Source organism: Elephas maximus, chromosome 9 (genome assembly GCF_024166365.1).
Source record: "Elephas maximus indicus isolate mEleMax1 chromosome 9, mEleMax1 primary haplotype, whole genome shotgun sequence".
In the NCBI taxonomy this organism is placed as follows: domain Eukaryota; kingdom Metazoa; phylum Chordata; class Mammalia; order Proboscidea; family Elephantidae; genus Elephas; species Elephas maximus.
The window spans coordinates 76076115-76089849 of NC_064827.1; the positions used below are offsets into that span (position 1 = coordinate 76076115).

The following is a 13735-nucleotide window of genomic DNA, read 5'->3' on the forward strand; positions in this document are numbered from 1 at the left end:
CCGCAGTCAAAGGCCAAGGAATAACCCAACTTCTCTGAATAAGCTTTTCAGTCAAGGAGCACATTGTATCACTCACACATTCTTGTTTATACAGACAGGACTGTATTACAAGGACATCTTTATTCCAATTCATCAAACACTTGATTCATCTCCTTTCCCTATACAAACAATGTCAATGGTTAACCAAACGGCAGATGACGGAAGACAATTACGATTGAGATGAGGCTTATGGAGGACATATAAGAAGCTGGCAAAGTTTTATTTCTTTGTTGTTGACCTATACAGGCGAAGTTTTATTTTTTGACTGGCATTGTGGCAATAAGGGTGTTTGTCTTACAATAAGTTCTTAAGTTATACATTTGTTTTGTTTTATTTTAAAATTGGTAGTTAAAAACTGATTTTCTTAGAGAAATGCAAAATAAAACTATGATGAGATTCCATCTCACTCCAACAAGGCTGGCATTAATCCAAAAAATACAAAATAATAAATGTTGGAGAGGCTGCGGAGAGATTGCAACTCTTATACACTGCTGGTGGGAATGTAAAATGGTACAACCACTTTGGAAGTCTATCTGGCATTGTCTTAAAAAGTTAAAAATAGAACTACCATACAACCCAGAAATCCCACTCCTCAGAATATACCCTAGAGAAATAAGAGCCTTTACACGAACCGATATATGCACACCCATGTTTATTGCAGTTCTGTTTACAATAGCAAAAAGCTGGAAGCAGCCAAGGTGTCCATCAACGGATGAATGGTTAAATAAATTATGGTATATTCACACAATGGAATACTGCGCATCAATACAGAACAGTGATGAATCTGTGAAACATTTCATAACATGGAGGAACCTGGAAGGCATTATACTGAGTGAAATTAGTCAGAGGCAAAAGGACAAATATTGTATAAGACCACTATTGTAAGATCTTGAGAAACAGTATAAACTGAGAAGAACATATTCTTTTGTGGTTACGAGAGGAGGGAGGGAGGGAGGGTGGAAGAGGGTTATTTACCGATTAGTTAGTAGATAAGAACTACTTTAGATGAAGGGAAGGACAATACTCAATACACGGAAGGTCAGCTCAACCAGACAGGACCAAAAGCAAAGAAGTTTCCGGGATAAACTGAATGTTTCGAAGGTCAGCGGAGCAAGGACGGAGGTTTGGGGACTATGGCTTAAGGGGACTTCTAAGTCAATTGGCAAAATAATTCTATTATGAAAACATTCTGCATTCCACTTTGAAATGTGACGTCTGGGGTCTCAAATGCTAACAAGCGGCCATCTAAGATGCATCAATTGGTCTCAACCCACCTGGATCGAAGGCGAATGAAGAACACCAAGGTCACACGATAACTCAGAGCCCAAGAGACAGAAAGGGCCACATGAACCAGAGACTTACATCATCCTGAGACCAGAAGAACTAGATGGTGCCCAGCCACAACCGATGACTGCCTTGACAGGGAACACAACAGAAAACCCCTGAGGGAGCAGGACAACAGTGGGATGCAGACCCCAATTCTCATAAAAAGACCAGACTTAATGGTCTGACTGAGACTAGAAGAATCCCGGCGGTCATGGTCCCCAAACCTTCTGTTGGCCCAGGACAGGAACCATTCCTGAAGACAACTCATCAGACATGGAAAGGACTGGACAACGGGTTGGAGAGAGATGCTACTTGTATCAGGTGGACACTTGAGACTGTGTTGGCATCTCCTGTCTGGAGGGGAGATAGGAGGGTAGAGAGAATTAGAAACTGGCAAAATCATCATGAAAGGACAGACTGGAAGGAGGGAGCGGGCTGACTCATTAGGGGGAGAGTAAGTGGGAGTATGGAGTAAGGTGTATATAAGCTTATATGTGACAGACTGACTTGATTTGTAAACTTTCACTTAAAGCACAATAAAAATTATTTAAAAAAAAAAAAATCTCCTAGCCCAAGGGAACATCTGAGACATATAAGTTCTATGAAATTTTGGCAACAACAAAGTCATTTGTTTAGGTATACCAAGCAAGTTGGCTATAGAGCTAGGATTTTAATGCCAAATAGCCTAATTTTTTATGCTCTACTTAGCTACTTATACTATTAGTTCAATTTACAATTATACAAACCAAATATGTATATATATGTGAAAATATATATTACATATGTATGCAATGCAAATGAAAAAAAAACTGATTTTTCTTGAAAAACAAAAAGATAAAGGAAGAGAGTGAAAAGTACTAAACTCTCAGTAAACTACAGACCTGTGCTGTCCAAATATAGTAGCCACCAGCCACATATGCATACTAAACACTTGAAATGTGGCTAATCTGAATTGAAATGTGTGTAAATACAAAATATTCACAGCATTTCAAAGACTTACTTTAAAAAAAAAATAATGTAAAATGTCATTAAAATTTTTTTATATTGATTCATATTAAAACAAAGTACTTTAGATATTATTGGGTCAAATAAAGTATTTTATTAAAATTAATTTTTTGACATGACAGCTAGAAAATTTAAAATCATATTTGTTGCTCACATTAAAATTCTCTTGTTCAACACTTCTCTAGGCCATGTGTCATGCATTGAATTGTGTTTCCCAAAAATTTATGTTGAAGTCCTAACCCCTGATACCTACAAAACTGACTTTGTTTGGAAAAAGTCTTTGAAGATGTTATCAGTTAAATTAACCTGAGGACATGCTGGAATGGGCTGGGTTCTAAACCATTCCAAGTGGTGTCCTACAAAAGAGAGACAAGAGAGAAAGAGAAACGGAAACAGAGACAACAGAGTTATGATGCTGCAGCTACAAGTCATGGAATGCCCAGGATCTTCCTCTAGAGCCTTCTGAGTGAACATGGCCTTGCCAACACCCTGAATTCAAACCACGAGCCTCCAGCACTTTGAGACAATAAATTTCTGTTCTTATAAGCCACCCACTTTGGGGAATTGCATGTTAAGGCAGCCCTAGGAAACTAATACACAACACAATCAAGGTATCTGTTGTCCTCTGGTGGCAGTGTACCTCAAATGCAAGTTCAATTCCTCTGAGTGGGAAACCATATAAAATGAAAGCAGACATCACAAGGTTGTACAAATTGTTTAGGGTATAATCTCTGAAATAACATGTGCCTTACTATTAATACTTTGCAGGAGTTGCCTCTAGGAGAATACTGGTTTTATGAATGAGAAGAACATGCTTCCGAATGAGGAGAGAAGGAGAAGGGAGTGCAGGGGAGGAAGGAGACAATGGAACAAAACTGTTAATATCTGTGATCCACTCCTATTTAGGAATGAAGGCATTCTAAAAATGGGTTTTGAAATGAAGCATTATAAATGCTTTCATTCTTCATTTGAATATAGTAAGCACATTTAATAAAAAGTAATTTCTACGTTCATTACTTTTTAAGACCATTACACTTCACATTGGGGAACCCCTGAGGAAAAATATATTTTTATGGTCTCCAAAGATTGTCTTGGCTTTGTGTATTTGCTCCTCTGATATCAAATAATTAGTGACAGACTTGGTAACCTCTGCTTTTGCAAAGCATCACAAGTTACGGACATCACTGATAGACACAGCTGGGTATCTCAAATACATGTCTCAAGATGCTGCCTTATATAATCCCACCAAGTATTCCATTTTGCATCGACAGTCTGAGTCACCATGGTAACTAGAACCCTGCAAGTACTTAGGCTTTTGATCATTTCCTGTCAGTATTCAAGGCTATTTCTAACATTATTCTCACTTCATTACTATTATAACTACATGCAAGAGCTATTCTGAGCAAAACACCATTCATTTTATCCATTTCTTACTCTTTAAACTGTTTTCTTACACAGTGAGTGGAAGGAAGAGCAAATTTATTATAAGAATGTATTTTCAGACAGGACAAATACTCCATTAAGATATTCATGACTCTGACAATTTAGATAAACAGCTTAATATAAGGTGGAAAGACACATACCTCCAAGAGTAAAATGGGAATTTATTGTACACCATCATGGATTGAACTGTGTCCCCCCCAAAAATATGTGTCAACGTGGTTAGGCCATGATTCCCTGTATTGTGTGCCTGTCCTCCATTTTGTGATTTTCCTATGTGTTATAAACCATAACCTCTTCCTGTGGTTAAAGAGGATTAGGGTGGGATGTAATACCCTTGTTCAGGTCACATTCCTGATTCAGTGTCATCTAAAGGGAGTTTCCCTGGGGTGTGGCCTGCACCACCTTTTATTTTCTAAGAAATAAAAGGAAAGGGAAGTAAGCAGAGAATTGGGGACCTTATACCACTAAGAAAGCAGTGCCAGGAGCACAGCGTGTCCTTTGGACCCAGGGTTCCTGCACGGAGAAGCTCCTGGCCCAGGGAAATATTGACAACAAGGATCTTTCTCCAGAGCCAGCAGAGAAAGCCTTCCTCTGGAGCTGATGCCCTGAATTTGGACTTCTGGCCTACTAGGTTGTGAGAAAATTAATTTCTGTTGGTTAAAACCATCCACTTGTGGTACTTCCATTATGTCAGCACTAGATGACTAAGACATACACCAAGGACGTTATAAAGAAAAATCCAAAGTCTTTCATACACTAAAATGTACTTTTTTATTCTGTTCATAAAGAGTTAAAAACTCCAAGTGATGGGGTGCACAAGGGGCTTTCTGAGGTGCTGTCTGTTCTCTTTCTTGATCTAAGTACAAGTCACAAGGATATCATCAATTTGTAAAAATGCGCCAAGCTGTATACTTATTATATGTATACTTTTCTACAAGTATCCTATACTTCAATAAGCCGTTTAATAACCAATTTAAGAACTGAAAAAAGATAAAACACAAAAGAAGCTCCAAAAATGAAAGCACTAAGAGTGAAAGAAAGAATGCTCATGGGAATGATTCAAAGTAAAAAGTTGATGCTATTCCGGAAAGCGGGGCCAAGATGGCGGAATAGCCAGACACTTCCTGCAATCTCTCTTACAACAAAGGCCCCAAAAAACAAGTGCAATGATTATATTTATGACAAGCTAGGAGCCCTGAACATCAAAGGCAAAGTTAGAAAACAGACTGAGCGGCAGGAGGAAGAGAGACGGTTCAAAAACAAAGAGGAGTTACCAGACCTGAATCAGCAGGATCCCACAGGCACCATTACCAGGAGCGGCGGGCTGGTGGTAGCGTTAGGCCACAGTTTCCTTAGGGAGAAGCAGCCAGCAGCACAGCCTACTCGCACCTCCGGAACCAGAGAAGAACGGCACTCTCAGCAAAAGCTAAGTACTTGCGTATATTTTACCTTGTCCCCAGGCCCCAAGCTGGCTTCGGTGACTGCTGATTTCCCTGGGCCTGAGATAGGCCGTGTTGAGCGCCCGTAGCCATCCACCTGGCCTTGGAGTAGGAATAAATTCACAACTGGGGGAAAAGATAATTTGCCAGCTCTACAAACCGGGGCAGCTCTGGACAGGAAAGGCTCCCACCCAGGCATAAATGGTCGGTGGGCTCTGAATACCTTTCCCCCAAGTGTGGACCTGTGTGGGCCTATTTCAGGAGAATAGGCCCTTGCTGACAGCCTGCAACTGTTTCACCTGTGTGGTGGAGAGGTGGGTTTTTGATGTTTGACACCACTTTGCCTATTAAACAGGGTCCTCACCTACCCACATCAGGGGCATAAGGACTGGTGGCACCACTCAGGTAACCCAGGCAACTGCGACAGGGGCCCAAGGATAACTGGTACCTCCCAGTTCTTACAAACAAAAGCGCTGGGTGCCCATGGTCCGTCTGCAGAACCCACCCACCTATACACTCTAGGGAACACGGACGCGCTTTCTTCACAGACATTCGGGGGACAGTTCTCAGCCCCCTGCCTTGTTCAGAGTGTGGCCCCCTGCTGCAACCAGATACCAGTACCTACACAATCACTCCTTCCCCTCTAAGACTGTAGGACAGAGTCTGTACCACACACTTGATGATCGGCTACCTGGACACCTGAGCTGAATTCATACAAGAAAAGTGAATGGACTCCTACACTGATATACCTGATGACAGCTATAGCCATCCGGTGACAGGGCGTCAGAGCGTCAAAGATGACAATAACCAAGCTAGCTCACACAAGCACCCCATTTGGGAATATCAAAACAAAACAAAGCAAGAAGCTAGGATACAGTAAGAAAACATAAAATAAACTGATACAATAACTTATACATGGCTCAGAGACAACAGTCAATATCAAGTCCAGCTTTCACATGCATATGATGTGATTGAAAATACCATGGCTTGGGTCAGGTGCACCTTAGTCTTCAAGGTGACATTTTTGCTCTTCAACACTTTAAAGAGGTCCTTTGCAGCAGATTTACCCAATGCAATGCGTCTTTTGACTTCTTGGCTGCTGCTTCCATGGCTGTTGATTGTGGATCCAAGTAAAATGAAATCCTTGACAACTTCAATCTTTTCTCTGTTTATCATGATGTTGCTCACTGGTCCAGTTGTGAGGATTTTTGTTTTCTTTATGTTGGGGTGCAATCCACACTGACGGCTGTGGTCTTTGATCTTCATCAGTAAGTGCTTCAAGTCCTCTTCACTTTCAGCAAGCAAGGTTGTATCATCTGCATAGTGCAGGTTGTTTATGAGTCTTCCTCCAATCCTGATGCCCCATTCTTCTTCATATAGTCCAGCTTCTTGCATTATTTGCTTGGCATACAGACTGAACACCAAACCAAAATCAAACCCAGTGCCACCAAGTTGATTCCGACTCATAGCGACCCTATAGGACAGAGTAAAACTGCCCCATAGAGTTTCCAAGAAGCACCTGGTGAGTTTGAACTACTGATCCTTTGGTTAGCAGCCGTAGCACTTAACCACTACGCCACCAGCATTTCCTACAGACTGAACAGGTATGGTGAAAGGATACAAACCTGACGCACACCTTTCCTGACTTTAAACCAATCAGTATCTCCTTGCTCTATCCCAACAACTGCTCCTTCATCTATGTAAAGGTTCCTCATGAGCACAATTAAGTGTTCTGGCACTCCCATTCTTCTCAATGCCATACATTATTTGTTCTGATCCACACAGTCTAATGCCTTTGCATAGTAAATAAAACGCAAGTAAACATTCTTCTGGTATTCTCTGCTTTCAGCAATGACATCCCTGGTTCCACGTCCTCTTCTGAATCCAGCCTGAATTTCTGACAGTTCCCTGTCGATATACTGCCGCAGCCGGTTTTGAAAGATCTTCAGCAAAATTTTGCTTGCATGTGACGTTAATGATATTGTTCTACAATTTCCGCGTTCGGTTGGATCACCTTTCTTGGGAGTAGGCATAAATATGGGTCTTTTCCAGTGAGTTGGCCAGGAAGCCATCTTCCATATTTCTTGGCGTAGATGAGTGAGCACCTCCAGTGCTGCATCCATTTGTTGAAACATCTCAATTGATATTCTGTCAATTCCTGCAACCTTGTTTGTCACCAATGCCTTCAGAGCAGTTTGGACTTCCTCCTTCAGTACCATCGGTTCCTGTTCATACGCTACCTCTTAAAATGGACTAATTCTTTTTGGTATAATGACTCTGTGTATTCCATCTTCTTTTGATTCTTCCTGCGTCATTTAATATTTTCCCCATAGAATCCTTACTATTGCAACTCAAGGCTTGGAATTTTTTCTTCAGTTCTTTCAGCTTGAGAAACTCCGAGCGTGTTCTTCCCTTTTGGTTTTCTACCTCCAGCTCTTTGCACATGTCATCATAATACTTTACTCTGTCTTCTCGAGCTGCCCTTTGAATCTTCTGTTCAGTTTTTTTACTTCATCATTTCCTCCTTTTGCTTTAGCTGCTGGACGTTTGTGACCAAGTTTCAGAGTCTCCTTTGACATCCATCTTGGTCTTTTCTTTCTTTCCTGCTTTTCAGTGACCTCTTGCTTTCTTCATGGATGATGTCCTTGATATCATTCCACAACTCGTCTGGTCTTCGGTCTCTAGTGTTCAATGCATCAAATCTATTCTTCGGATGGTCTCTAAATTCAGGTGGGCACACTCAAGGTCATATTTTGGCTCTCGTGGACTTGCTTTGATTTTCTTCAGTTTCAGCTTGAACTTGCATATGAGCAATTGATGGTCTGTTCCACAGTTGGCCCCTGGCCTTGTTCTGACTGATGATATTGAGCTTTGCCATCGTCTCTTTCCACAGATATAGTCAGTTTGATTCCTGTGTGTTCCATCTGGCAAGGTCCATGTGTACAGTCGCCATTTATATTGGTGAAGGAAGGTATTTGCAATGAAGATGTCATTGGTCTTGCAAAACTCTATCCTTTGATCTCCGGCATTGTTTCTATCACCAGTGCCATATTTTCCAACTACCGATCCTTCTTCGTTTCCAACTTTCGCATTCCAATCCCCAGTAATTATCAATGTAACCCGATTCCATGTTCGATCAATTTCAGACTGGGACATCTGATAAAAATCTTCAATTTTTTCATCTTTGGCGTTAGAGTGGGTGGTGCATAAATTTGAATAATAGTCGTATTAACTGGTCTTCTTTGCCGGAGTATGGATATTATCCTATCACTGACGGTGTTGTACTTCAGGACAGATCTTGAAATGTTCTTTTTGATGATGAATGCAACACCATTCCTCTTCAAGTTGTCATTCCCAGCATAGTAGACTATATGATTGTCTGATTCAAAATGGTCAAGACCAGTCCATTTCAGCTCACTAATGCCTAGGATATCAATGTTTACGTGTTCCATTACATTTTTGACAATTTCCAACTTTCCTATATCCATACCTTGTATATTCCAGGTTCCGAGTATTAATGGATGTTTGCAGCTGTTTCTTCTCATTTTGAGTCATGCCACATCAGCAGACGAAGGTCCTGAGAGCTTTACTCCATCCGTGTCATTAAGGTCAACTCTACTTTGAGGAAGCAGCTTTTCCCCAGTCATCTTTTGAGTGCCTTCCAACCTGGTGGGCTCATCTTCCAGCATATATCAGACAATGTTCTGCTGCTATTCATAAGGTTTTCACTGGCTAATGCTTTTAAGAAATAGACTGCTGGGTCCTTCTTCCTAGTCTGTCTTAGTCTGGAAGCTCAGCTGAAACGTGTCCTCCATGGGTGACCCTGCTGGTATCTGAATACTGGTGGCATAGCTTCCAGCATCACAGCAACATACAAGCCCCCACAGTACAACAAACTGACAGACACGCAGGGGAATAGAGCAAACAGCTCCCACTAAAACAAAGTTAATATGGAATACAGATAATAAACTTCATACAGAATTTTTCATAAACCAAGATTATACAATACATACTAATTTTATAATTTTTTCATTTAATTATATGTCTTATTTAACTTTTCATTTACCTCCCTACCAAAATCTTTTTAATAGCTCTATATTATCCTATGTATACAAACCCATTACTGATGAGTCTATTCCGACTCATACAGACACTACAGGACAGGGCAGAACCTCCTCATAGGGCTTCCAAGGCTGACACATCAAAATTTATTTACAGATGCCCTACTGGGTGAAACAATACAAGTAATCTTCCTTTGTTATTGTTTTTTCATTTAAGAATGAAGAATAGTGTCCAAAAAAATCATGACCATCTACCATAGATTAGATAGACAGATTAGATCAATTCAGATAGATTAGACAGATACATAGACAGACAGACAGCGTTCTATCCCGAACTTTAAAAAAAAACTTACCTGATATCAACTAGGAAAAAAAAAAAAAAGAACTAGAGAAAAGTTTAAAATACCCAGAGTTCACTAACCTTAACCCATTGAACAGCTGTTTAGATTTATCCAGGAGGTAACAAAAATCTGTAACCGTCTTCCTCTCTCCCTGTGGGATGTCATCTTCAGCACCTCCAGAGGACATGATTTCTTTAAGAGCAAATTCAGTCCTGTAAGAAAGCATGTTTACTTACCCACTAGGTGAAAATAAAAGAGAAACACAACTTAGGTATTCTCTGATAGCATTTTTTTCAAAATAGATACAGAATTTTTCTGATTACAATCAAATCAGTAAAATAACATAAGTGTAAGATTGTATGGGAGAATAGAGAATCTCATACGTAGGTGGGAATAAAACTTGATACAAACATGTTGGAAAGCAATTTTTATCATATGCTTTCATCTAATAAATATTTTTTGAACGCCTATTTTGTTCCAGGCACCACTCTGTGGTTAATCTAAAAATGTTGATCCCCTTTGATCTATTTGTTCATTTGATCCATTCTGGAAAGCCATCCTGAAAAATGATCCTACAAATGGAAAACACCTTATCCATAAAGACATTTATTTCATTATCATAATATTTAAAAACAACCTAAAGACACCAATGAGGGAAATGTCTAACTACATCACAGAATATTAACCACTGTGCTCAACCATATCACTAACTTACAATTACATTCAAGACAACAAAGCAATAATATGGAGACACTTAAAGGGATATTGTCTTAGTTATCTAGTGGTGCTATAACAGAAATACCACAAGTGGATGGCTTTAACAAACGGAAATTTATTCTCTCAGTTTCGGAGGCTAGAAGTCCGAATTCAGGGCACCAGCTTCTGGAGAAGGCTTTCTCTCTCTGTTGGCTCTAGGAGAATGTTGTTGTCATCAATCTTCCCCTGGTCTAGGATATTCTCAGTGCAGCGACTCCAGGTCCAAAGGACACACTCCACTCCTGGCGCTTCTTTCTTGGTAATATGAAGTCCTTCTCCTCTCGGCTCAATTCTCTCTTTCATATCTCAAAAGATATTATCTGACTCAAGGTTCAACCTAATCCTGACTCATTAAAGTAACTGCCTCTAATCTTGCCTCATTAACATCATAGAGGTTAGGATTTACAACACACAGAATAATCACATCAGAACACAAGATGGTGGACAAGCACACAACACTGGGAATCATGGCCTACCCAAGTTGATACACATTTCTGGGTGTTATGGATTGAACTGTGTCCCTCAAAAATGTGTGTCAACTTGGACAGGCCATGATTCCCAATACTGTGCAACTGTTCAGCATTTTGTCATCTAATATGATTTTCCTGTGTATTGTAAATCCTATCTCTATGAAGTTGATGAGACGGGATTATCAGCAGTTACGTTAAGAGGCAGGACTCAACCTATAAGACTGGATTGTGTCTTCAGCTAGTCTCTTCTGAGTTATAAAAGGGAGAAGCACACAGAGAGACATGGGGACCTCATACCACCAAGAAATAAGAGCCAGGAAAACAGCGCGTCCTTTGGACCTGAGGTCCCCGCGCTGAGAAATTCCTCAACCAGAGGAATATTGTTGACAAGGACCTTCCTCCTGAGCTGACAGAGAAAGAAAGTCTTCCTCTGTAGCTAACACCCTGAATTTGGACTTCTGGCCTACTAAAAAACTGTGAAAAAATAAATTTCTCTTTGTTAATGCCATCCACTTGTGGTATTTCTATCATAGCAGCACTAGATGACTGAGATACTGGGGGACACAATTTAATCCATGACAGATATAAAATCACACACGCACAAAAAGGAGCATATATTAAAACTTTACTTTATTAAATCCAACCTATTTCCAAATGCAACTGAATACACTCATTAGCCATCAAAAAAAAAAAAAAAAAGCAAGTTGCTGAACAGTATGTATAGTATGACCTATACTAAACAAAAAATTTATTTGTTAAGTCCCTGGGACAACACAGAGAAATCATGACCTAGTACAGGGGTGAAAAAATAAGTAGACTAGTCAAGGGCCAGACACCAGCCGTGGGAGTCATGGTGTGGTAGTTATTTTGGTGAATATTTTTCTCTCCAACATTGTGTTGAACAAGCGATTCTGGCTGCAGGACAGGAAAACTGTCAGTAAGCCTGGGGCTGTCAAGGGCTGTAGAGTATCGTAAGGGTGGCACTGGGGCCAGCTGATGAGGAGTAGTTTACAAGATCCATAGATGGGACTGGGTGGTCATTATATATTCATATGTCCCCTCTTTTCACCACTTCTTTCTACACCCGATGGACTAGGTGATTTTAATGGAGGGAAACAAACTTTGGAAAGAACTACACCCAAGAAGGTGTTTCACACTGTAATAGAAAGACTCTTGGCCCTGGCTACGTTTCTTCTCCTCCTCCCCTCAAATCCTCAACCCCATTCTCTAAACCTAGAATTAAACTCATCAAAGAAAACTGTAAAACTAAAGGGTACAGAAAAGATGTATTTTCCATATCTGTAAAAGATATAAAGAGCTATAATTAAAAAATAAAAAGATAAATTAAAGAAGACAAATAAAACTAAGAATATGCCACGTATATTGACTGGAAGCCTCAAAATTATAAAGACATCAATTCTCCATAAATTGGTCTACAGATTCAATGCAATGTCAATCAAAATCTCAACAGATTTATTTGTGAAACTAGACAAATTAATTCTATACCATATATGGAAATGCAAAGACCCAACAACAGCCAAGATAATCTTAAAGAAGAACAAGGCATGAAGACTTATTCCACTAATTTATCAAGACTTTTGTAAAGCTCCAGGAATGAAGACTGTCGTGTTTGGTGGAAGGATAGAAAAAAAAGCAAAGAAACACATACAGAATTCAGAAACAGACTCACGTACATGGACATTTGATTTATTACAAAGGTGGCACAAAAGCAATGAGAAAAGATGGCTTTCTCAAAAAAAAAAAAAATGCTAAGCCAACTGGATATCTAAATTGGAAAATAATAATAATCTTGATCCCTACATCACGCCATACACAAAAATCAATTCCAGGTGAACTGTACATACCAATGTAAAAGGTAAAAAAAAAAAAAGTTCAGAGATGATACTATGAAAGGCTACTTTTGTGAACTTAGGGTAAAGTTAGATTTCTTAAAAAGGATACATCATGAGGATCATATTATCATTACACAGGTCACATCATCATGAAGAAAAAATTAGACCACTGTAAATATAAGAATTCTGTTCACTGAAAGACACAAGAAAGTGAAAAGGCAAGCCACAGAGTGAAGAAAGGTATTTGCAATATATACCCAACAAAGGACTTGATACCAAAATAAGACCTACAAATCATTAAGGAAAAGAAAAAGACAATTCAATCTCAAAATGGCCAAAAGGCACTTCACAAAGGAGAGAGCCAAATGGCCAATAAATACATGAAAAGGTGTTCAATTTCATTAGTCATCAGAGAAATGAAAATTAAAACCAAAATGAAATACTACTACACATGTACCAAAATGTCTCAAATACTAAAAAAAAAAAAAAATTGACAATCTCAAGTGCTGACAAAAATGTAAAGCAACAGGAACTACTTTAGGAAACTACTTAGCAGCATCCACTAAAGTGTATACTTTAACTCATTTAGGTACATAGCAACAGATATGCAACCTATGTAAGAATGCTCATAGAAGCACAATTTGTAATGGCCAAAATCTAGAAGCAATCAAACATCCGTTAATAATGAAACAGATAAATAGGTGGAACACTATAGTTCCACCCAGAGGTGCCTCAAAAGAAAGGCCTGGCGATGACCTCCTTTTGAAAAATTAGCCATTGTAAAACTTATAAAGCACAGTTCTACCCTGACACACACTGAGTGGCCATAAGTTAGAATCAGTTTAACTGTTTTAACTGGCTATATAATAACTATGCAGGGGAAAAAAATACACACACACACGGAAATCTACAAACAAGGTCAATTTAATATTTGTGGGAAGCACGGGGTAAAAATACCAGATAAATAAGAATAAAAGTAGAGACAAAAAAGGATATATATGA

The 13735-nt window shown here is 39.4% G+C and overlaps 1 protein-coding gene across 1 annotated transcript in view; it reads right to left on the bottom strand.

Annotated features, from left to right (window-relative positions):
• The window catches only part of SCAI (suppressor of cancer cell invasion), a 179220-nt gene that overhangs the window by 98780 nt on the left and 66705 nt on the right, over positions 1-13735 (bottom strand). The window contains exon 3 of the mRNA XM_049895361.1: positions 9735-9866. Coding sequence (XP_049751318.1) covers positions 9735-9866 — 132 coding nt within the window. The remainder of the gene's footprint in view (positions 1-9734; positions 9867-13735) is intronic.